Genomic DNA, 23,894 nt, shown 5'->3' on the forward strand with positions numbered 1-23,894 from the left:
ACTGCTCCTATATAATTGTTTCTTTTTTACTTTCCAGCCTTCGCTAATTTCTGACAGATAATTTCTCCCATAATCTAAAGTGATCTCCAGCTTTAGCGCATATTAGGAATGTTGCCTGGTGGAGATTGGTACCCGATCCCTTGGCCAACATTGCAGGGCTAAGGCTGACAGACACATCACTAGCTTGTAGGCTAGCGATGTGTTCTGTTGCTATATGCAGGGGGAAGGGGAACAAGCAGCGCGGGAGTGACAACACATAGTGGGTGGTGTAAGTAGAGACAACAATGCTCTTGGCTATACTGTAGCTGGGCCACTGGAAGAGCGGTCAAGAAGGGTTGGAAACCGCTGTACCCATGCTGGATTCTCAGCAGAGGCAGTCGTTATCAAGTTTCATCTACCGTGTGTACTGACACCTTTATAAACCCATATTCAGAGCACCAGCTTTACAGCTAGAATTCCTGGTTGGCACATGGCAGCTTCCTGATCTCTTTAGTCCCAGGTGAAGTTTAATGAAAAGGTCACAAAACTATAATACATACCGAGGAGGTAGCGTCTGCTTTTCTGGACTCGTTTTCCAGTTATTCTCAAATCTGTAATAATAAACATATGTATTGGTAGGTAAATTAAAGTCAGGAGGCTGGAATGACAGCAACGTCTGCATATATTAATCATGGCGAAAAAGTTCTATGAAATAATGTGTAATGGGTTACATCAGCAGCATCAGAACCGGTCCTGGAAACACCTGGGGATGCTTGAGGAAGGGCTACTGGTCTAAAATGATTTACTCTGGGGGGCACTTGAGGAAGGGCTGGTCGCCTGAAACATGTTGCTATGCTTACTGTGGAATGCCCATTATGATTGAGATATTGATTTAAAGGGAAAATGCCCATCTCATGCAGTTTGAACCGACAGTTTCCTTATGCTTCCAGGAAGCACCACCCACACTGGTCAATTAGGATGGACACACACAGATCCTAATTGGTTGACTCCACTAAATGTGCCACTAACGGTACAATTTTCAGTGAGGAATCACCATAGTGATCAGATAAATGTGATCAGAAATAACATACCATTATACATCAATTATTTCACCATAACAAACCAATCTGTGACTTCCACCCATTATAAAAAAAAACATTGCCATCAAATGAGCACCTTTAAAATAATTTGCAGATAATTTGAGACATCAACAATGTTTATCTTCTGCCAACCCAATTTTATTTATCTGATCGCTTGGGCGATTCTCCACTGAAAATTGTATCATTAGTGGGCACCAAAAAGACAAAAGTATGTAACAGAAATTTGTGTCAAATAGGCATTTAAACACACCATGGTCAAAAGAAGTAGACAAATTGAAGACATCCTGCAGTGTTTCATATCATCATCCTTGCCGGGAGATACCACACTACATCATATAGAGCACGGTGTCTGCGTGGGTTTCCACCGGGCACTCCGGTTTCCTCCAACATCCCAAAAGCATACTCATAAGTTAATTGGCTTCCCCCTAAATTGGCCGTAGACTACGATACATACACTACATGATAAATACATAGACATATGACTATGGTAGGGATTAGAATGTGAGCCCCTCTGAGGGACAGTTAATGAAAAGAAAATATACTTTGTACAGCGCTACGGAAGATGTCGGTATAAATATACTAAATAATAATAATAACAGAGATGAAGACGTGAAAGCGATTAAAAAATGAAAGCTAACTTCAATAGGGTCCTCTGGAGCATACATGTGATAAGGGCGCCGGGAAATGGGGGCGCAGGGTGAAGCCAAAAAACCTTTCACCCGATGGTGTTAATTACAAATCATTCCTCCAAGGTGCCATACAGAGGGGGTAAGATGCAATTTGTTTTTATCGTAATTTGGGCACCGTCATTTAACAGTGCCCTAATTACTTACTAAGCGCCGCTGTAGCTGTTAAATTCGCATTACGGCCTATGGTGATGCCCAAATGTCCTTTGCAGCATAACACCAAATTTTTAACCAACTCGCCTCTGAAAGGATTAACATTCTGAAATCTGCCATTTTCTGGCTCTCTGTGTGCCTCCTGCTGCACTGATGTTGTTACAGTGATGCTACACAACTTCCTCCTCAGCAATATTTGGCACTAGAAGAATTTTCTTAACATTGCTTTCTATTCAACTGAATACTCCCCAGAATCAAATGGTGCATTGTATATAAGAGAGTTTTGTCAACTTAGAGAAAAGCGCTGTTCTTTCCATTTAACACTCAGACTGTTACCAGAGTCTCAGTACAGGCTCTGGCATTCTACTGCAAAATATTTGGGATTGTTCCTGGTACAGTAAGGTGACGGGACTAAATGGTCAGATGTATAGTTTACTATTTGCCATTGAAATAGAATTGTATGTCAATGTATATAAAAAAAATCCAGTTACATTAGAAATATAGTACTTACTAGTCATTAGGCTGGTAACTGGCACTAGGTTGGGTCACGGACGCAGGTGGATGGAGACACCTACCCTTTTATTAGGTAGGATAAGTGCACAAATAAGACATTTTGGGGCTGATTCATGAAGCTACGCTGCTAAAGCAGTGCGAGCTACATGACAGCAGCGCGAGCTAAACACAGGGAGGCATGCTGTGCGCGGTGATGCAGCGTAGCGTGTCTTCCTTGGTTACATGCCCTGTTTACTTGGTAACGGGCGGTCCTGGGTGCTGTGAAGTAACGCGACTGCAATACAACACCAGACTGCGTAATAGAGCATTGAAAATTGCGGGCGACCACTCACCCTGTTCACAGTTTTTTCAGTCGACTCAAACTGGGCCGGAGGTTCCGGTTCATCTCTGCTAAGACTACCAGGTGCATTAACACTTTTTTCCCCATGGCCGTTAGACTCTTGAACTCTGCCCATTCCACTGACCCCTCACCCTGCTGCCTTCTATGGGCTAATACCTGACTTCGGCTGCGGCCGTTCTGTTTACCGCCTTGCTTGGTTGTACTAGAACTATTATCTTCTGCTACACGCTGCTGTTCCTGCTAGACCCGCAACTGCTGTACTGCAAATGTTGTATTACTCCTGTTCTGTTGCATCGCTCTTGTTCTGTTGTACTACTCTGTATCATCTTGTCTGTTGTATTACTATCTCTGTGCCAATCAATGTGCCAAATCCAATTCCGGGCACAGTCCAACCGTGCTTGGCGAAATAAATTCTGATTCTGATACTACACTAGAGCGGCCACTACGCTGTTAATTAACATAATTTAACATAGTTGCGGATGCTCTAGTGAAGTATCGCGGTCGCGTTACTTCACAGCACCCAGCAGTGTGCCTTACCAAGTAAACAGGGAGCGTAACTAAGGAAGGCCCGCTACACTGCATGACCGCGCGTAGACTGTCTCATTACTTTAGCTCACAGTCTAGCTTAATGAATGCCCCTTTTATTGTGATGCAGTTAAAGAGACACTGAAGCGAAAAAAAAATTATGATATTATGATTTGTATGTGTAGCACAGCTAAGAAATAAAACATTAAGATCAGATACATCAGTGTAATTGTTTCCAGTACAGGAAGAGTTAAGAAACTACAGTTGTTATCTCTATGCAAAAAAGCCATTAATCTCTACGACTTTCAAAGTGTGGAGAGGGCTGTCTTCTGACTTTTATTATCTCAACTATAAGTGAACAGTTTTCTTTTTATCTGCTAGAGGAGAGGTCATTAGTTCACAGACTGCTCTGAAAGAATCATTTTGAATGCAGAGTGTTGTGTAATCTGCACATATTAGAGAATGATGCAATGTTAGAAAACACACTATATACCTGAAAATAAAAATATGAGAATATTTTCTTTGCTGCTAATCTTCTAGTAAATATTCATAGTACACAACCAATTCATTATATCATATTTTTTTTTCACTTCAGTGTCTCTTTAAAGGACCACTATCGCGAAAATCGTAAAATCTGAAATACATGTAAACACATACAAATAAGAAGTACCTTTTTTTTCCAGAGTAAAGTGAGCCATAAATTGCCTTTCTCCCGTCTTGCTGTCATTTGCTGTAGGTAGTAGAAATCTGACAGAACTGACAGGTTTTGGACTAGCCCATCTCTTCATGGGGGATTCTCAGGGTTTCGTTTATTTTCAAAAGCACTTAGTGAATGTCAATTGCTCAGTCCATCTGCCCAAAAAGGGGCAGCAAGCAAGGAGGCTAGCCAGCATCATTGTATAAATCCTTTTTCAGGTAGTGTCTTTATAAAGAATAAAAGCCTTGCTGAAAATCCCCCATGCGGAGATGGACTAGTCCAAAACCTGTCGGTTCTATCAGATTTTTACTACTTACTGTAAGTGACAGCAACATAGGAGGAAAGTAATTTGTGGCTCATTTTACCCTGAAAGAAATGTACTTAAAATTTTTTGCTACAGTGGTCCTTTAAAAAAAAAACTCTTCAAGTTCAGTTTGCAACATGGTATCATTTTTGAAAATGGCCAGGAAGTAGAAATGTTGTTCCTGTAACCTTGGCAACAGTGTATTATTCAGTGTACAGGTCTTTCCTGAGTCTTCGTATTTCTGCCTGTGTGAATGGCGACAGAGAACAAGTTGCAAAATGTTATCATCCATGGCACCATCTGAAGAGAGTCTTTTTCCCATACTAAAGTAATGCTAAGATACATGTTCCAGAATGCCTGGAGGATACCCGTCTAACCAAAAAGGAGAACATACAAATTCCATGCAGATATTGCCGTGGTACTCTAGCACTGCAAAAACAGAGCACTAACCATATTGCTGCTCATGTTCCTGCAAATGTTCTTGATTTGAAAGAAAGTGTATATGTAAAATGGAAAAACATCATCTATAATGAAGCTGTCACTAGAAAGACTGAGTGCTTCTGGACATATTGTAGATTAAAGCAATCTTTCAGCACTGCTAGCTCATTACCTGCTGGCATCATCATAGAGGTATGCTGCAAGGGAGTTCGGCAGATAGTTAGCCTTATTCTCTGTGACATCCACCCTGTGCACAAAGAACAATCAGTGTGATATTTCTGTCATTACATTTCATGCTTATTTGATTAGCAATCAGCACAGTATCGGAGAAGTATACAGGTAAAACTGGTTATTACAAAGAGTAATAGGTGTAGCACAGCTAAGCACGCTACTGGTGCATGCCGGGGACAGATTTCCTGGACTCAATCCAAGATGTTCATAGGCACACAGGTCAAAAAAACCAAAGAAAACAATTCTAAGCAGTAAAGCAAAAGGTGGTGGTGATAGTGGTGGGTTGTTTGACTGAAAGCCCAATATAGTGCAGTATATGTTGGATCTAACAACATTGTTGCCTAAACTGCAGTATAGTAAAGCAACCACAAGATGTCACTGTCTGTAAACTGCTGTGATGATCTCTATGGAATTGTGACTTCCTGTATTCATTCTGTGTTCCTCTCTGTTCTAAGCAAGCTGCATTCTTAGATGGTGGTGTGTGATTTATCTCTTCATGTTTTTCTTCAGTAAAGAGTTCTAACTTGTTATATTGAGTGCCTATCTGCGTGCACCTACCATTCTGCTGCATCAGTATGTTCGGTGATAAATAGTTTATGCCAACTTGAATAGAGTGGTTAAAGGCAACCACTGTAAAGACAGGTGGGGAAAATGTATCACTTGGTTTAAGAAGTCGCTTTCCGTGTAGTATCAAGAGTAACACCCCTCCTGCAAGCGTGGACAATGGAAAAACAGAGCAGAGGCACAAACAAGGATAAAATACACCAAAAACATTTTCAAAGGGAAGCAGTGGTGGACGTACCTCCAGGAAGGGAGACATAATTGGTCTATTTAAAACAACAGTTTTATGTAATAAATACTCCACTTGCAACGTGTTTTACAGGACGCACCTGCTTCCTCTGGCAAACTGTTGGAGTATCTATTGCCAAAAATTTGTGAACGGAGGCACCAACTGCAGCCCCCCCACCCCAAGTGCCCCCCAGCTTAACTTTGGTCCTCGGGCCTCTGCAGCGTCTTCAGCAGAGTAGCGTCTCACCTGTCCCAGCGGGTGTGCTCCTCTGTCAGTTTGTGGCTTTGTGCGCCCTTGCCAAGATTCCATGCATGTTATTACATTACTCTGCTGAAGACTTTGTGGGGCATCAGAGAAAATAGCTAAGTTGAGGGGGAAGGGATGATTTAAGGGGGCCCTGGGTGTGCCAGATCTTTAAAAGTGCTCGGTTACACCTGGATGGCCCAAAGAGTTCAGTATAGTGTCTGTGTAGAGCTTTAGATGTGATTAATGTTTTTGAAAAAGAAACCTCTGATAATGTGAACTTAAGCAAACATAATCACTGTGCTAAGGAACAATGGGGCAGATTCACAAATCTACATGTTTCCACTACACGCAGATTGGATGCAGAAAAACTCCAATGAATGTCTATGGTCCTGTTTCCACTAAACACAATTTTTCTGATGCAGATTTTCCCAGATGTTCTCTGGCGTCCTGCTGATCTTTCTGGCATCAGACTTCAGAGTCTGAAGCGCACACCTGAAACAAGCATGCTGCTAATCCAGTCAGACTGAGAGGCCGCTGGTATAGAAAGGGTGGAATCCCGTCGGAAAATGATGAATCGCCGCATCGCAATCAGTCACAGCTGCATGTCGGGAACCTGGACCACCCACTCTCTATGACAGCAGAGTTCCTGTGAGCCGGTCAGGAGCCGCTTTCATTGCCTCCTGACCCTGCCTATCAATGTAAGCCAATGGGAGTGGCTTACGTTGATAGACAGGGTCAGGAACCAATGAAATTAGCTCCTGACCCGCTCACAGAGCTCTGCCGTCATAGAGACAGGCAGAGCCAGTGAGCTGCGGTGAGAGACGGCGGGTAATAAGCGGCAAGATTGGAGGGTGCAATGGAAACGGTGGATGCGCGCAGCGGCGGCTGATTGAAATCTACGCCCTGCCAGCCGGGTAACCATCAAAACAGGGTGTAGATTTCAATCAGCTCGGTCCTAAAGTATGTCTTATTTTAGCATGGCTGTTGATTTTTTAAATACCGGTAACTTATTATTTGCTCCCACTCTTTGTCTGCAAAGACCACTCACCACCTCCCAACATCTGCTGTTTTTTATTTTTTACTTCTGCTACATATGGAGATAAAGCACCTGGAGATGGAGTTCAGATCATACCTTTCAGTCTTTGTAGCTGGTGCACTTGTAGTATTTCCCTTCACTACTGGTGGCTGATTGGAAGCTGGTCTGCTGTTGGGGTAGAAAACAGAGAAACGTATTTGATTGTTGTACAGTTTATATATTCAAAACATGTGTTGGGGGGGGGGGGGGGGGTCTATCAGAGGCAGAGTGCTTTACATTTGGGTCTATCTGAGGCAGAGTGCTTTACATTTACTTCTGTGAGGAAGTTTGTCAGAGGCAGAGTGATATACATTTACTTTTATGGGCAGATCTGTCAGAAGCAGCATTTTGCTTTTATTTCTGTGGGGAGATTTGTCAGAGGCAGCTTGCTTTACATCTACTTCTGTGGAGAGGTTTGCCAGAGGCAGAGTGATTTACATCCACTAAGAACTCATAATTAGTTCACATGCACTGGCTGTTTGTTCTTTGTCTGCTACATAAGCACATAAGCAATAAAGCACGTAGAGTTCATATAATGGGTAACAGTAAATTCGGGCGCCTGAGGCTAGTGGACAAATCGGGTGCCGCCATTCACTCCTATAATAAATATCGTTTAATGGGCGCCCGATAGGAAAAAAGGGCGCCGGAGAAAAATAACGTTTTAAAAGCGGCGCCCGGAGACTTAATGTTTTATTACTGCTTCTCATGATTACACATTATTTAATGATTTATACATTTTTAAATATTATTTTTAAACGAAAAACAGTACAATATTTTTTTTCAAACATTATTTTTAAACGATAAACAGTACATTTTTTTTTTTACATTATTTTTAAACGAAAAAACCAACAGGGGGGTCTTAGGTTTAGGCACCAACAGGGGGGTCTTAGGTTTAGGCACCAACAGGGGGGTCTTAGGTTTAGGCACCAACAGGGGGGTCTTAGGTTTAGGCACCAACAGGGGGTCTTAGGTTCAGGCACCAACAGGGGGTCTTAGGTTTAGGCACCAACAGGGGGGTCTTAGGTTTAGGCACTAACAGGGGGGTCTTAGGTTTAGGCACCAACAGGGGGGTCTAGGGGTTAGGGGTAGGTACAGGGAGGGTTACTTAGGCACCAACAGGGGGGTCTTAGGTTTAGGCATCAACAGGGGGGTCTAGGGGTTAGGGGTAGGTACAGGGAGGGTTACTTAGTAATTTTTTTTTTAAACGTTATTATACGTTTCAGTATTTAAACGAAAGATTAAAGTTTTTACAATTGCCGATTTAATGCACATTATTTAATGATTTATAACTTTAAAAAACATTAATTTTAAACGAAATACAGTACAATACATTTTTAAACGTTATCCATGCTTATCGTTAAAAACCCGGCGCCCTTTTTTCCCAGCGCCCCTTTTTAACGTACGCCATATAATGACCTTATAGATTTTGTAGCTGGTACACTTTTAGCATTTTCTTTCTCTGCTGGTGGTTGTATGGAAGCTGCGTTGCTGTCATTGTAGTAAAAGATAGAGAGACTTTGTTAACTGCTTGTTGGACATGTTACATACTCAAGCAATCGAATTGCTTTATGAATCCTTCATTTACTCTCTTCATCCAGATACAGCCATGGAAGTAGAAATATCTTACAGTCACTACCCCCATATTTCCATAATCCCAGGTTTCCTTGACATGAACATCTGAAAAAGTATCCATTCTTTTTTGGTGCCAGTAGCTTCTTGATGCCATTTAATTTGTCATGAAGGGGATGACAGCACAACCTTGATATACTGAATCAATGTACACTGATGTGACATTTCTTCTTCCCACCATGTTTAAGATTAATCTTGTCAGTCCTATACCCAACCCTCATCTCCCCTTCTCTTCTACTTAACATCCCAACCTTCACTCCTTGTCACTATGACAACCCTCACCTCTCCCACTCATCTACCCAGGGCCGTTTCGTGGGTAGTACAGGCAGGGTGACTGCCCTGGGCGCAGACCGGCAAGTAGAAGAAGGGAGGTGCAGGCAAAAGGACATAACCGCTAGGGAGCCGGTGACGCACGGTGCAGCCAAATGAAAGAAGAAGATTACCAGCTCGATCACCTTCCTTGACTCCTCCTAGGCTGCTTGCGTCAGACGTCAAGTAATCATCACGTCACCACTGCATGATGACACCTGATGTCCTGTAGCAGTACTGCAGGCTGTCAGTACGCGGCGTCCATGGAGGAGTCGGCTTTCCGGGCTCTCTTCGACTGTGTGTTTTCCTGGTCCCTGCTTCCTCTTGGATGATTGGCTGGTCACTAGTAAGTAGGCAGATCTACTTGTAACCTGTGGCTGTGTGACTGTTCCTAAAGAGTAAGGGCTCACGAGTCCACGGGGGTGGGGGGGGGGAAGGAGGTGCAATTTTTACACCCTCTCCCTGGATGCAATTAAGCCTAAAAACTGCCCTGCAATCTACCTATGATTATAAAACCCTAATCTCTCCCTCTAATCTATCAATATAAAACCCTAATCTCTCCCTTTCATCTACATGGCTGGATTTGAGGCAAGGCCAGAAAGGCCTTGGTCTAGGGCATCAGGAAGCAAGGGGCAGGCAGTGGGCTGGCACACTAAGGCAGTTAAACATGGAAACTGCACCAATCACAAATCCAGTCCACTGCCACCCTGCTTCCACAGGGGAGAGCAGTGGCGCACTGGTCCTGTGCTCCCCCTATCCTGTGTTGTGCTCCCCACAAGCATGGCACATAATGGAGGGGGGGGGAGTACAGGACCAGGTAAGTACACAGGATGGGGGAGCACAGGACAAGGGGAACAAACGGGACAGAGGGAGCACACAGGGTGGTGTACAGGATGGGGCGGTTGGGGGTGGGAGGCAAGCTTTGATGAGATTGGGCCTTGGGCAGTAAAATGTCCAAATCCGGTCCTGCTCATCTGCCTATTACTATAAACACCTCCTCTCCTTTTCTCTTCTTCCTATCATTATCCCAACCTTGAATTCCCTTGCTCATCTCCTTGTCACTATGCCAACCCTCACCTCTCCCTATCATCTCCCTATCACTATAGTACCCTCATCTCTTCCTCTCATCTACGCATCACTATCCCAACCCTGACTTCCTCCTTTCTTCGCTTTATCAGTATCTCTAACCCTTTCCAGCCCACTAACCTTTAGAAAGCTCTATACTTTAATTACACCTAACCATAAACTTGTCCCTTGGGAAAATTTAGGAATAGTTAAAGTAAAACAGTGAACACTCTTTTATTTACTATCTTTTTACTATCTTTTATTACTATTGGCGCACAGTGTTGACATGCTGAATTGCACTTCACAGTGTATTATTTACCTTTGATCTCTAACAACTGTGATCTTCCCAGCTTCAGGTATAACAGGTGAGCTTCTGCCATCAACAGTTGTATTTGCAGAATAGGTGAGCTTAGGACTGGCACTTCTCTCTGTTGTCCTGAAAAAATAGAGCAGTACGTTGTGGGAACCCAAACACTGATGACCATTACAGATGGTTAACGAGATTTAATTCTGACACTACATACCGGTACATACAGTAGATTTTGGACCAGCAACAGACTCACGTGATCTATTATGCTGTATAATCTCTTGTGCAGATAGAATTCACACTATTATTGCATAGACTGTGTGAAGTGGTACGTGAGCATCAGTTGAGATGGTTGTTCAAGTCACTTAAAATAGGGGTGGAGGTGCCCAATGCATAAAAGATACGTTAATAAGCTGTTAATCTTATGAACAGGGAGGTAATCTTACCTCTCTTGAAGAATTTGGACCATTTATTGAAAAAAGGTTTTTTCAATAAATGGTCCAAATTTTATTCGAGCACATAAAATTGACAATGCATTTCGCGGGTGCTTGCCAGCTTCCTCAGGTCAGTGAAAAAACGGGTGCCTTAACTGCTATGGCTGTGTAGCAAGCATGAGCGCCTCTCTCTAGCATTTGTGAGTATATACAGCAATTTGCTTTTCTGAACGTTACAAGATTCTGCACCATTGGGCTCCTGGTCTCCTTTTGACTTTTAGATGAACCTGGGGTTGTTACAATCACAGGAACCATCGACATAAGCTGTTGGTTAAAGAGTGTAGCTGAGATGGCAAAAATAATAAGATTATACATACCTGGGGCTTCCTACAGTCCCCTTTAGGCTAAACCTGTCCATCGACGTCCTCCTTTGCCTCCTATATTCTCCATTAGAAGCCTGGTAATAAGGCTAGTCAGGGCCAGTCGGTGCAGGGGCAGTGCAGCCGTGCGTGCTACCCTGTCATGATCCCGCCGCTGAGAGCGTTTTGCATCTGTGCAGTACGCCCCGATTTGCGGACTTACCGTGGCTTCTAATGGAGGATCCAGGAGGCGGAGGAGGACAGCGAGGGACCAATTAGCCTGAAGGGGGATAGAGAAAGTCCCAAGTATGTAAAATGTTTTAATTTTATTTAATCTCAGGATTACTTGAAGAGTCTGAGACAAGAGACCAGGGTTCGAATCTCGGCTCCTCCTGTTCAGTAAGCCAGCATTCAGCCACCCATTCAGTAAGGAGACCTTGGGCAAGACTCCCTAACACTGCTACTACCTACTGAGCGTGCCCTTGTGGCTGTAGCTCAAGCGCTTTGAGTCTGCCAGGAGAAAAGTGGAATATAAATGTTCTGTGTCTTGTCTTGTCTATATGTGACAACCATCTGATGTCCGCAACCCATCTTTGCAGGTTTAATACAACACGTAAAGGAAGGTAAGAGTCAAAATCTAGGGATAAGTGGCAGTTTTGAATGGGAGAACTGATTTGTACAGCCTTCCTACAAATCCTCTTTTAGGTGGCCATCACTGTGAAATAGCAGCATGGCTCAATAATCCTTAAATTGCTCCCAAATAAGACATTTACTCTGCACAACTCAATCAGAATCGACTAAACTTTGGCACCCACTAGTTTCGCATTGACTGAACCAAACAAATCCATGTAGACATTTGTTCCCCACTGTCACTCCTCCCAGCTCATCAATTAGTTTTATTTATTGTATTTCTAAAGCGCCAACATACTGTATTATGCAGCACTGGACACCAGGGATACATATAAGGTTTAGAAAGGGTGTCAAACAGAGAGGTAGCACATGGTTATACAACATAGCACAAGGTTAAAATATAATTATTTATACCGCCCAAAAGAGGCGTAGCATTAGCCAGAGCAGCCGCTTTGGGGCCCTAGAGAAGCGGGGGCCCAGGTGGTACTTGTACTTGTATTCACTATTAACTTTCTTGTATTCCTCCACCCTCTTAATGCCCATTAACTATATGCAGTGTAGATTGCACGAGAATGTAAATTGCTAATTAACTCATACAGTATTTATAGGGTAGGGGCAGGTGGCATAGCTAAAGAGTGCCTACAACTGAGAGCCCCATGAAAGTTTTGCTATAGGGCCCCATAATCTCTAGCTAGGCCACTGCCTCCCAATCAACCATTGAACGACTAAACTACATAATTTGAGTTTTTAACAGTATTATTTTTTTTTCTCATGCAAATTAATGTCTAATCTGTTTAAAAAAAAAAGTATAGATGATGGGGAGCTTATGAAAAGTTAAGAATACAACTCTTCCGTGTTTTAGGTCTCTTTTCTCAAATTAGAATTAGGGTAACCGTCAGTCCAGTGTAGTACAGTATCACTAACCTCGGCAGTGTCGTCTGTGGTGGAGTCTGTTTAGATTGTGTATCTTTCCAGTTGTTTTCAAACCTACGATAAAATCAAACATCTGCTGTCAGCAAGGTAGTGAAGCGCAAATAACCATATGTAATTTTTGCACATTTAAAGGAATACTGTAGGGGGGTCGGGGGAAAATGAGTTGAACTTACACAGGGGCTTCTAATGGTCCCCCGCAGACATCCTGTGCCCGCGCAGCCACTCACCGATGCTCCGGCCCCGCCTCCAAATCACTTTTGGAATTTCAGACCTTAAAGGCTGAAAATCACTGCGCCTGCATTGCCGTGTCCTCGCTCCCGCAGGCACAGTGGTTTTCAGGCTTTAACCATTTCCGCCGCCCGGACGTGAAGCTCACGTCCGGGCGGCAGCTCTGCAGCGCTCCCGCGCTTGGGCGCGCTCCCGCCTGCGATCGCGGGCGCGCCCCCGCATCCCCGCTGTGCCGCCCGGTAGCCCTGGGATCAGTGAAAGGGAACATGGTTCCCGATCACCGATCCCTTTCCCCCGCAGAAAAACCGAAGCGCTCACCTGTGAGGCTTCAGTTCTTCTGCCCGGAGAGAGTTTCGCATCGCCCTTGTACTTCCGCTTAGCAGGAAGTACAAGGACGGAAAACAAAAATTAAGGTGGCCATCTTGTGGCCAAATAGTAAAACTACAGCTACACATTTTAAACATTACAATTTACACAACATTAAAAATTAACTGTTTATGCCCCACACCAAAATATTCCCCAAATAAAAATTTTAATGGAAAAAAAAAAAAAATTACAATAATAAAAAAAAAAGACATAAATAGTTACCAAAGGGTCTGAACTTTTTAAATATGCATTTGAAGGGGGTATACTACAAACATTTTTTAAATTATAAGCTTGTAAATAGCGATGAACGCAAAACGGAAACAATGCACCTTTATTTCCAAATAAAATATTGTCGCCATACATTGTGATAGGGACAAAATTTAAATGGTATAATAACCGAGACATACGAGCAAATAAAATACATAGGTTTTAATTATGGTAGCGTGGATTATTTTAAAGCTATAAAGGCCGAAAACTGAGAAATAATGAATTTTTTCCAATTTTTTCTTATTAATCCTGTTAAAATGCATTTACGGTAAAGTGGCTCTTAGCAAAATTTACCACCCACAGAAAGCCTAATTAGTGGCGGAAAAAACAAGATATAGATCAATAAATTGTGATAAGTAGTGATAAAGTTATTAGCGAATGAATGGGAGGTGAAAATTGGTCCGATGCATAAGGTGAAAAATCCCCGCGGGCTGAAATGGTTAAAGTCTGAAATTCCAGAAGTGAACCGGAGGCGGGCCGGAGGCGGAGCATCGGTGAGTGGCTGCACGGGCACAGGATGTCTGCGGTGGACCATTAGAAGCCCCGGATAAATTCAACTCATTTTCCCCTGACCCCCCTATAGTATTCCTTTAACAACAAAACCCCCTCACACTCAACATAGCAAGTGTAGCCCCCCACAACAAGTGATGGCTGTATAACACTTTGAAAACTGGAGCAAAATTAAGCAATTGCCCCAGAGTAGGGATGGCAATGCTTGGGAGAACTTATGGAGAATCATGTGATCAGTTTGATCAGCTCAGTGATGGGCAAACTTGGCTCTCTAGCTGTTAAAGGATACCTGAAGTGACATGTGACATGATGAAATAGACATGTGTATGTACAAAGCCTAGCACACAAATATCTATGCTGTGTTCCTTTTTTTCTTTCTCTGCCTGAAAGAGTTAAATATCAGGTATGTAAGTGGCTGACTCAGTCCTGACTCAGACAGGAAGTGACTACAGTGTGACCCTCACTGATAAGAAACTTCACTTTTTATCTCTTTCTTGCTCTCAGAAGCCATTTTCTGCTAGAAAAGTGTTTTATAGTTGGAGTTTCTTATCAGTGAGGGTCACACTGTAGTCACTCACTTCCTGTCTTATGCTGGATACACACGGTGCGTTCGCGCACTCGATTTTCCCGTCGATTCCCGTCGCATGCAAAGTATGTAGGACTGAGTTAGCCACTTACATACCTGATATTTAACTATTTCAGTCAGAGAAAGAAAAAAAGGAACACAGCATAGTTATTTGTGTGCTAGGCACTGTACAAACACATGTCTATCTCATCATGTGACATGTCACTTCGGGTATCCTTTAAGGAACTACAAGTCCCACAATGCATTTTCCTTTATGAATCATGACTGTCGCGCTGTCAGACTCCTACAATGCATTGTGGGACTTGTGGTTCCTTAACAGCTGGAGAGCCAAGTTTTCCTTGGCTGAATTTGTAATGGTTAAGGGCTCTGCCTCTGACACAGGAGACCAGGGTTCGAATCTCGGCTCTGCCTGTTCAGTAAGCCAGCACTAATTCAGTAGGAGACCTTTGGCAAGTCTCCCTTACACTGCTACTGCCAATAGTGCGCGCCCTAGTGGCTGCTGCTCTGCTCTGGCGCTTTGAGTCCGCGAGGAGAAAAGCGCAATATAAATGTTATTTGTCTTGTTTGTCTTGCCTTTCACTGGATCAGCTGATAGATTTGTAAGGTTCTGGTTTGCTGTGATGACTTCCTGGTTTGACACATGATCATGGCCAGCAAATCAGAGGATTACAAATCTATCAGCTGATTAAACTGATCACATGCTTCTCCATGAGTTCTCCTAAGCATTGCCATCCCTGGTAACAAGAGAACGCTTGCATCACTTAAAAAAGAACTCCAGTGAAAATTATGTAATAAAAAAGTGCTTCATTATTACAATAATTATGTATCAATGATTTAGTCAGTGTTTGCACGTTGTAAAAGCTTTCCTCTCCTTGATTTACATTCTGACATTTGTCACATGGTGACATTTTTACTGCTTGCAGGTGATGTAGCTGCTGCTTGCTTTTTTGGCAGTTGGAAACAGCTGTAAACAGCTATTTCCCACAATGCAATAAGGTTCACAGACAGGAAACTGCCAGGAAAATGGTCCTCACAGTCTCCTGTGGGAGGGGCTTCACCACAATATCAGCCATACAGAGCCCCCTGATAATCCATTTGTGAAAAGGAATAGATTGCTCATGTAAAAGGGGGTATCAGCTACTGATTAGGATGAAGTTCAATTCTTCAAGTCTTTAACTGGTGAAGCATGATTAGTTAATTTGGGCAACTGCTCTGTGGATGACATCGGTATCAGACTGGCCAGTAAAATATGAAGCACATCTCTTCTCTATCAGTATAGTGTCCCTAGTGGCTTGAGGGACCCAAAGGATTTCGGCCCAACAGGTGAGAATTTGTATCTTATTTGTGGTATACCCTGGATAGGCAGAGAGAGATATAAAAGGTACGTGAAAGTAAAATACATTCTGTACCTGTTGGCATCTTCTGCGAGGTACGATGTCAGAGATTTTGGGAGAGTTTGGCTTTTTTTGCTTGCACTACTGGCATCTTCTTGTATTTCCACCCTTTAAAAAATACATTGTGTGAGATTCCAATTTAATACAGTTAAACGTTTTTAAAGTGAATGTCCATCTAAAACTAAGTATAGTGTATTGGAGTCTTATGAAATAAAAATATGAGGAGTACAACCTTGGTTCTATTTAATAGATGCTCTTTTTACCTCAAATAAAAATAAGAGTAGCATTTAAGCTGGTTTAAAACCATAATATTGCTTCATACTAACCTCGGTGGTGACGTCTGTGGTGGAGTTTGTTTAGATTGTGTTTCTTTCCAGTTGTTTTCAAACCTACAACAAAATCAAATATCTATTGTCAGCAAGGCAGTGAAGTGCAAATAACCATGGTGGGGCCATTTTAGGGAGAGGTCACATGGGTGGTTATCACACTGTGCCTGACAATCAAGTGAAACACCACAGGAAACTCTCTATACCTTTTACCTAGTGGTCTAGTCAAGTTTATGTGAAAGTAAGAGACATCTTTTACCTGTTGGCGTCTTCTGCTAGGTAAGATGTCAGAGATTTTGGGAGAGTTTGGCTTTTCTTCTGTGTACCGCTGACTTCATCCTGTATTTCCACCCTTTAAAATACATTTTAAGTTAGAATTAGATTGACATTGTGACAAGACACTCGTTTTTTTATTCGATTTTGATCTGTTTCCCCCCAAACAAATGTATGATGTAAATGTACAATATATTGGGACCTTATGAAACAGTATGAATACAACTCTGACCCTGTTTAAAAATACTCTTTCTTCCCCCCCCCCCCCCCCAACCACAAAATGCAGAAATATTTAGGCCAGTGTAAGATCATAACATTGCTTTACACTACTAACCTCGGTGGTGACGTCTGTGGTGGAGTCTGTTTAAATTGTGTATCTTTCCAGTTGTTTTCATACCTACAAAAAAATCAAACATCTATTGTCAGCACAGCAGTGAAGCGTAAATAGCCATAGTGGGGTCACATGGGTGGTTATCACATTGTGCCTGAAAATCAAGTGACATGCTACAGAAAACCTTAAAGGGAACCCGAAGTGAGAGGGATATGGAAGCTGATATGTTTATTTCCTTTTAAATAATGCACATTGCCTGGCTGTCCTGCTGATCCTCTTCCTTTAATACTTTAAGCCACTGACCCTGAACAAGCATGCAGATCAGATGTCTATAGGTGGCCACTAACGATACAATTTGTTGAATATAGTTCTTTGTCACATTTTTACGTCATAGTTTTTGTCATTATTTTGTATGTAAAAATGTACGTTATCAAATATGTTATCGTTTCTTTGTGTGTAGTGGGGTTATGTGTAGGTTTGTGCAGGGGGGTTGTTAGGGTTAGGAACCACCAGGGGTGGTTAGAGTTAGGCTCCACTAGGGCGGTGGTTAGGTTTAGGCACCGCCGTGGGGAAAGGGGGGGGGGGGGTTGGTTAGGGTTAGGCACCATCAGGGGGTTGGTTACGGTTAGGCACCACTAGGGGAGGGTTCAGTGTGAGAGTAGGGTTATGGTAAAGCTGTATTCTTGAATTATGTAATGGTTTTTAAAGTAAATATCTTTTCGTTTTGATTTCCCTTCTGTTTTAAAATGGTTCTTATTGTTTACATGTTTTCGGTTTCACTTTGCGCCCACTTGCAAACAAATATTTTAGTTAATGAGATTTCATTATCAAGCCATGCCGATTTGTTATCCAGCCGTGCCCTTTTTTCCTCATGCCCTTTTTTCATGCACACCAGTTTTTCCAAGCACTGTAGATAACATCTGTAGTGGGCTTGCCTGTTCAGTATAATACTATAATCACCCAGTACAGTGACTTCTAGTGGCTGGAGGGAATTGGAAGGGACTTAGGTTGCTGAAAGACAGGACTTTCAGCCCGTCAGGAAAGTATTTATATTTAACTTGTGGTAGGTAAAGAGGACATAACGAAGTATTTGTGATAATAGAAGAAATTCTGTACTTGTTGGCGTCTTCAGCAAGATACGATGTCAGAGATTTCGGGAGAGTTTGGCTTTTCTTGCTTGCACCATTGTCTTCTTCTTGTATTTCCACCCTTTAAAATACAATTTAATTTTGCGTGTTGAGAATACTTTACATACAAGAAAAATGTATAGTATATATATGGCAGTGATCTCACTGCAGCGATCGCCAGTGATTCGCGATTTGCGGATATCGGAAAATCGGTACATACTGCACTTTTCCAGGATTTCGGTGTGATCACGGTTCAAATGTAAAAAAAAAAAACATGAATCCCAATCACTCAAAATCCCATTTGTGTCCAATTAAAAAAAAAAAAAAAAAAAACGCTAGCAATTTGCAATACCTTAAAGTTTGCGTTGCACTATTTTTCAGTACAGGTAATCTTGGATGATTCCTCTCACTGCAGCACTAATTAGCTCCACAGGCCAGGAATGAATGTTGCTTGTTTTGCACATCTGCTCTAACAGAATAAATATCAAGAAGCTCTGACACTCCTATTCTGGACAGACTCTGTTTCACGCCATGTAGAGTAACAGAGCATTAAAATAAGAATTTTAGAACTGAACTGAATGTAATAATTTGTTTTCCTGGAGCGGAGTTAAACTAGATTGTCTGCTTTGTACTAGAGAAGGACCTCCCTCTCTTTTCAGGTACTAATGCGGTTACTGGCATACAGGAACTTTCAATGTATTTATTGTAAAATTTACAGACTTGCACTGTACAAACTTTTACCGTACTTTTACCGTATATACACTGACCCGCGTATAAGCTGATGTATCCACTTTTCCCTCAGAAACCAGGAAAAAGTGATTTCCTTGTGTATAAGCCCCCTCCCCAGTATAGCCCCCTTCCCCATAGCCAAATGTGCCCCAAGGATCCTATAGGTGTGTCTCAAGACACCACTATATAGCATCATAGATATGAGACACCGCGATTGCCACACAGGAAGAATCCCCGATCATTGCACCGCTGACACGTTGCTTGCACGCTCTGCTCCACAAGCCAGAGGACACAGGTAGTTTTGAGTAGTGCACTCTGCACACCATGTTGCAGGGGATGGGGAGGCATGGACACAGCAGGGAGCCAGCTGGCAAGAGAAGGACAACTAGTGCACAATCCTTATGCTACTCTGCCATTGACTAAACCTCCTCTACCATCTGTTCTGCTCCACTGACTCGCATATAAGCCTAGGGGGGAACTTTCTTTTCAGCACATTCTTTGTGCTGAAAAATTAGGCTTATATGCGAGTATATAAGGTAATACTAATTTACTGTCACACAGTTTAAAATATGATAGACTAAACTAGGGCTTTAATGTAAAGCACATTTTTATTGATCATAAAGTTTGTTTGCATAATAATATGAGTTAAAAAAATCCAACATTTTTCCATTGAAAGGAGATCTCCATGAAGTTTATTGATTTAGGTATTGAATAAGGATTGCATTTGTTATGGTTTTGCCTTTTTGTCCTTCATATTAACTGAAAATATATTTACTATTTAGCAACTGTTAGTGCTAGTTAGCCGGTAAGATGCCACATTTCTTAGACTATTTAACTCATAGTGGAATGGCTGTATGGTATCTGGTTATACAGTATGAGATTCACAGACAACGGATTGGAAAAGTTCTGCCAGGAATAAATTGTTCACTATTGTTATTACAGGACAGGTCAACGAAATAGACTATGAAATTCATGCCATAGATGATGAGACTCATGCCGTAACACAAAGGTCATAACGGAGTGTTTTTAAACGATCTTTTAAAGAATATTTTAAGAGGAAAAAGGTATTTAAAGAGACACAAAGAAATATATGATATAATGAATTGGTTGTGTAGTACGGATAATTACTAGAACATTAGTAGCAAAGAAAATATTTTCATATTTTTATTTTCAGTTATATAGTGTTTTTTTTATAACATTGCATCATTCTCTAATATTTGCAGTTTACACACTACTCAGCATTCTAAATGATTTTACAGAGCAGACCAGTGAACTTTTGAAATGTCCTTTGCTGAAGAAAAAACATACAGTGACTGACAGTTGAGATAACAAGCTTCAGAAGACAGAGCTCTCTGCGACTTTGAAAGTCATGGAGCTCAATGTTTTTTTGCATAGATAACAACTGGAGTTTCTTAACTCTTCCTGTACTGGAAACAATATTAGACTTATGTCTCTGCTCCTAAAGTTTTATTTCTTAGCTGTACTACACATACAAATCATTATATCATATTTTTTTTTCCGCTTCAGTGTCTCTTTAATAAGGAATTTAAATAATGGCTATAATATAACTAATCGAAACAAAAAGTTGAATTTTCAGATAAACGAACACCTCACCTTTTTGCCGTGAACGATGGTGGTGAATCTTGTGTTACAGTTCTAGGGGGAAAGAAAACAATTAAAAAGTCTATTAGAGACATGCAGATGGAAACTGCAATTTTAATTATTCCATCATCTTAACAGTTTCAAAGTTTATAGGAACACAAATTTGGGTCAGGCAGGTGGAGAGGACATTCATAAAATAATTTTTGAACCCAAGTTTCAGCATTTACAATACATGCATATAAATCTATTTCAGGATAACTTGTACCCTGATTTTATGCTGAGAAGACAGGTAAAAATTGTTGACTCAAGTATAAACCAAGGGTTATTTTGCCCCAACCATCACTTTGCCGACATCACATTCGTTTAACATTCCCACTGCAGGCGTAGCCTTCATCTGCAGTATGATGGTCCCACCTGTCATGCACAGGTGAGCGATACCTCCGGTCACTCTCACCCAGTATTCAAGTATGTAAAGCACAGTTTTATTGCCCCCACACTGATCCAGAGCTGGGGACTTATGAGTTACAGAAACACAGTAGGACACGGCAGTTGCAGACAGTAAAGCAGGTAGGAAAAGAGCAAAACGTTGGCTGAAGAAAGGAGAGTCTACGGTATTCCATCCTGACTACATGAAAAGCAATACTAAATAGTGATACCTATTTCTGTGACTAGAGACACACTTTAAGGTCCAACTAAACCCAAAATTGAACAAGCCAACCAGATTGATAAGTAAATATAAACAGTGTAAAAGAGAACAGTGTCGGTCAGAATACCATTTACATAAGTCGTATGTTCTTTGCGGCGCGGTATAGATAACTTTCTGCTCTCTGAAGATTGAGGTGCTGGGCGTGTCAATCAGGAGTGACTTCCATCACAGGAAGTACAACAGAGGCCTGCCTACATTTACCAGTACTACAGTACAAAACATGTGACTCGGGGTAGTAGTAGAGGACAGTGGTGGAAGCAGTGACTAATATGGAGCATGAAATGATAAATACCTCATCCATATTCTGTCTATGTACAAGAAATAAGTGGGAGTGGGTGTCAAGCACCTCATGATCACATCCTGTTAAAATGTACCCAAGGCTAACCTCCAGTTAAAAATACATACCTAAGAAGTTCCGGACTTCCGTCACCGCTCCTGGACCAACTGAAAAAATCAGACAACAGCTTTTCGGATTAAAGATCCGGGCCTTGCTCCTCTTCATGCACAAGTGTGACTGTACAGCCCCTGCATGAGTACAGCCATGCTTGCACAGTAAGCCTGAGCCGCTCATGTGCTAATGTGCAGGTGCAATCATGCTTGCAGGGGTGTAACACGGCTGCACTTGTGCATGAAGAGGAGCGAGGCCCAGATCTTCTGGAGGGTTCCAGCAAGCGGTGGCAGTGGCAAGGACATGGGAAGCCTCTACAAGATCCAGAGGCTTCCCTCTTCCTAGATAAGTGCAAATTATGCACATGCTACGCGCGTTAGTGTAGTGTAGTGTAGTTTGTGCTGCTAACTAACTCACGCTCCATCTAAGTAACGGCCACTCCACTAAACCTGCCCTGAGCCCTATAGAGTCTAGTAGGTTTAATGGCAGTGATCCTGCACTTTGATTGGCCCAATAGGCTGCCTGTCACTATAGCAGTGCAGCGTAGTGCATCAACCACTATGTGTTTTTTTACTCAAGGTTTGCATCGGGTTCACATTAGGAGGAATAAACTTGAAAACATAATCCCCTTTATAAAACTAGCACTCACCCACTGGTCCTTTTTGCTGCTGATATGACATATGAGCGATCTCTCGATGTTGTGTTTTTTAAAATGCTGCTTGCTTGTTCAGTCCTATAAAGAGAAAAACAAGGTTACTTTCTAGCAGCTTCTACTACGATAATGTGTACGTTACCATAGCAGCAGCCACGCTACTGGAATTCCGTACTACAAGCATATCACGTGGTAGTTATGTGCGTACGCTATGGTAATGGTACCACGTGTGTGCATGTGAGCGTGCACGGTAATATTATCACAGTTTGATTAATCAACCCCATTAGCTCCAGATGTTTAGGTGAAGGTTGGGCATTAGGCAGGGATTAGCATTGGGGGAGATTAGGGTTAGTTCTCAGGAAGAGATTCACATTACTGTATAGTTGGGGGAGTTTAGGTATAGGTATCAGAAAAAGATTTAAGTTAGGGGTAGGTTGGGTTTAGGCCTCAGGAAAGTGACTTAGTTGTAAGGAGATAAGCTAGGGTTACATATGAAGGGGTGGAGGGGGATCTGCTCTGGAGCACTAATGAAAACAGCAGCCAAGGCCCAAAGTAGCACAGTGTTGGCAACTGCTTATTGGTAGCAAACCAACCAAAACATTGCCAAATCCATAAATAATCTCATGACCCATATGCAATTAACTTTTTCTCCTAGGAGATAATCTTACAACTTCTCTTTAAGATAACTTTTCAGCACTGTGCAACTGAAAAGGTAGCAAAAAAAGTAGTCGAAAAGCACTATCAACATTATTGTGAGTATTTTCTTGCTTGCTGAGAGCTTAAAAAGCATTACAGTAGGTAGTAGAAATCTGATATTACCGACAGGTTTTGGGTTAGTCCATCTCTTCATGGGGGATTCTCAGCATCGCCTTTATTCTTTATAAAGACATTCCCTGAAAATGATTTATACAAAAATGCTAGCCAGCCTCCCTGCTCGCTGCACACTTTTTTGGCAGTTGGACAGAGCAATTGCCATTCACTAAGTGCTTTTAAAAAGAAAGAAAGCCTTGAGAACTCCCCATAAAAAGATGGGCTAGTCCAAAATCTGTCGGTAATGTCAGATTTCTACTTCTTACCTTAAGTGACAGCAACATAGGAGAAAAGTGATTTATGGCTCATTTTACTCTGGAAGAAACGGGGTGCATATTAGTTCGGCGCGGTGAGAGCCGAATGACGGCTCTCACCGCTGCCGCTAAACTCCGAGGCGGCATTAAATACTATTCCCCCTCCGAGTTGTCGCAACTCGGAGGGAGATGTAATTCAGGGTCTGGCAGCCGCCAGAGGCCTGAATTACCGCTACGAGCCCCGCGCAGCATAATATTGCTGCTTTGGGGCGCCCAGTTTCGGCGCTCGGCTCTAAAAGCCGCGCGCTGAAATCAGCTGATCCGGGAAGAAACGTACTTCTTATTTGTATATGTTTATATGTATTTTACATTTTAAGATTTTCGTGACAGAGGTCCTTTAAAGCACCTAAATAAATGGTGCCAACTGGGCAGTAACCTTCTGTGGATACAGACCCTTTGTAAGAAAAAAATAAACACAATGTAAAGTGACAGTTCTTTTTTTCCCTGCTCTAAAATGAAGCTTAAAAGTATACAAAGGTGGTATAACCCTTAAATCCAGGCATGAATATCAGCTGGATGAAGGTGCTGCAGACATCAGCTTA

General features: G+C 42.1%; 1 protein-coding gene across 3 annotated transcripts in view; it reads right to left on the reverse strand.

Moving 5' to 3' along the window:
- Positions 1–23,894, reverse strand: part of ZNF185 (zinc finger protein 185 with LIM domain) — a 239,807-nt gene that overhangs the window by 99,603 nt on the left and 116,310 nt on the right. For all 3 annotated transcript variants that reach the window (XM_068250904.1, XM_068250902.1, XM_068250901.1), the window contains 12 exons: positions 22,226–22,309; positions 20,495–20,536; positions 18,141–18,233; positions 17,028–17,090; positions 16,680–16,772; positions 16,421–16,483; positions 16,110–16,202; positions 12,735–12,797; positions 10,400–10,516; positions 7,135–7,206; positions 4,908–4,982; positions 540–590 (listed from right to left, as the gene is read on the reverse strand). In XM_068250904.1, coding sequence (XP_068107005.1) covers positions 540–590; positions 4,908–4,982; positions 7,135–7,206; positions 10,400–10,516; positions 12,735–12,797; positions 16,110–16,202; positions 16,421–16,483; positions 16,680–16,772; positions 17,028–17,090; positions 18,141–18,233; positions 20,495–20,536; positions 22,226–22,309 — 909 coding nt within the window. The remainder of the gene's footprint in view (positions 1–539; positions 591–4,907; positions 4,983–7,134; positions 7,207–10,399; positions 10,517–12,734; positions 12,798–16,109; positions 16,203–16,420; positions 16,484–16,679; positions 16,773–17,027; positions 17,091–18,140; positions 18,234–20,494; positions 20,537–22,225; positions 22,310–23,894) is intronic.

Source organism: Hyperolius riggenbachi, chromosome 8 (genome assembly GCF_040937935.1).
Source record: "Hyperolius riggenbachi isolate aHypRig1 chromosome 8, aHypRig1.pri, whole genome shotgun sequence".
Classification (NCBI taxonomy): domain Eukaryota; kingdom Metazoa; phylum Chordata; class Amphibia; order Anura; family Hyperoliidae; genus Hyperolius; species Hyperolius riggenbachi.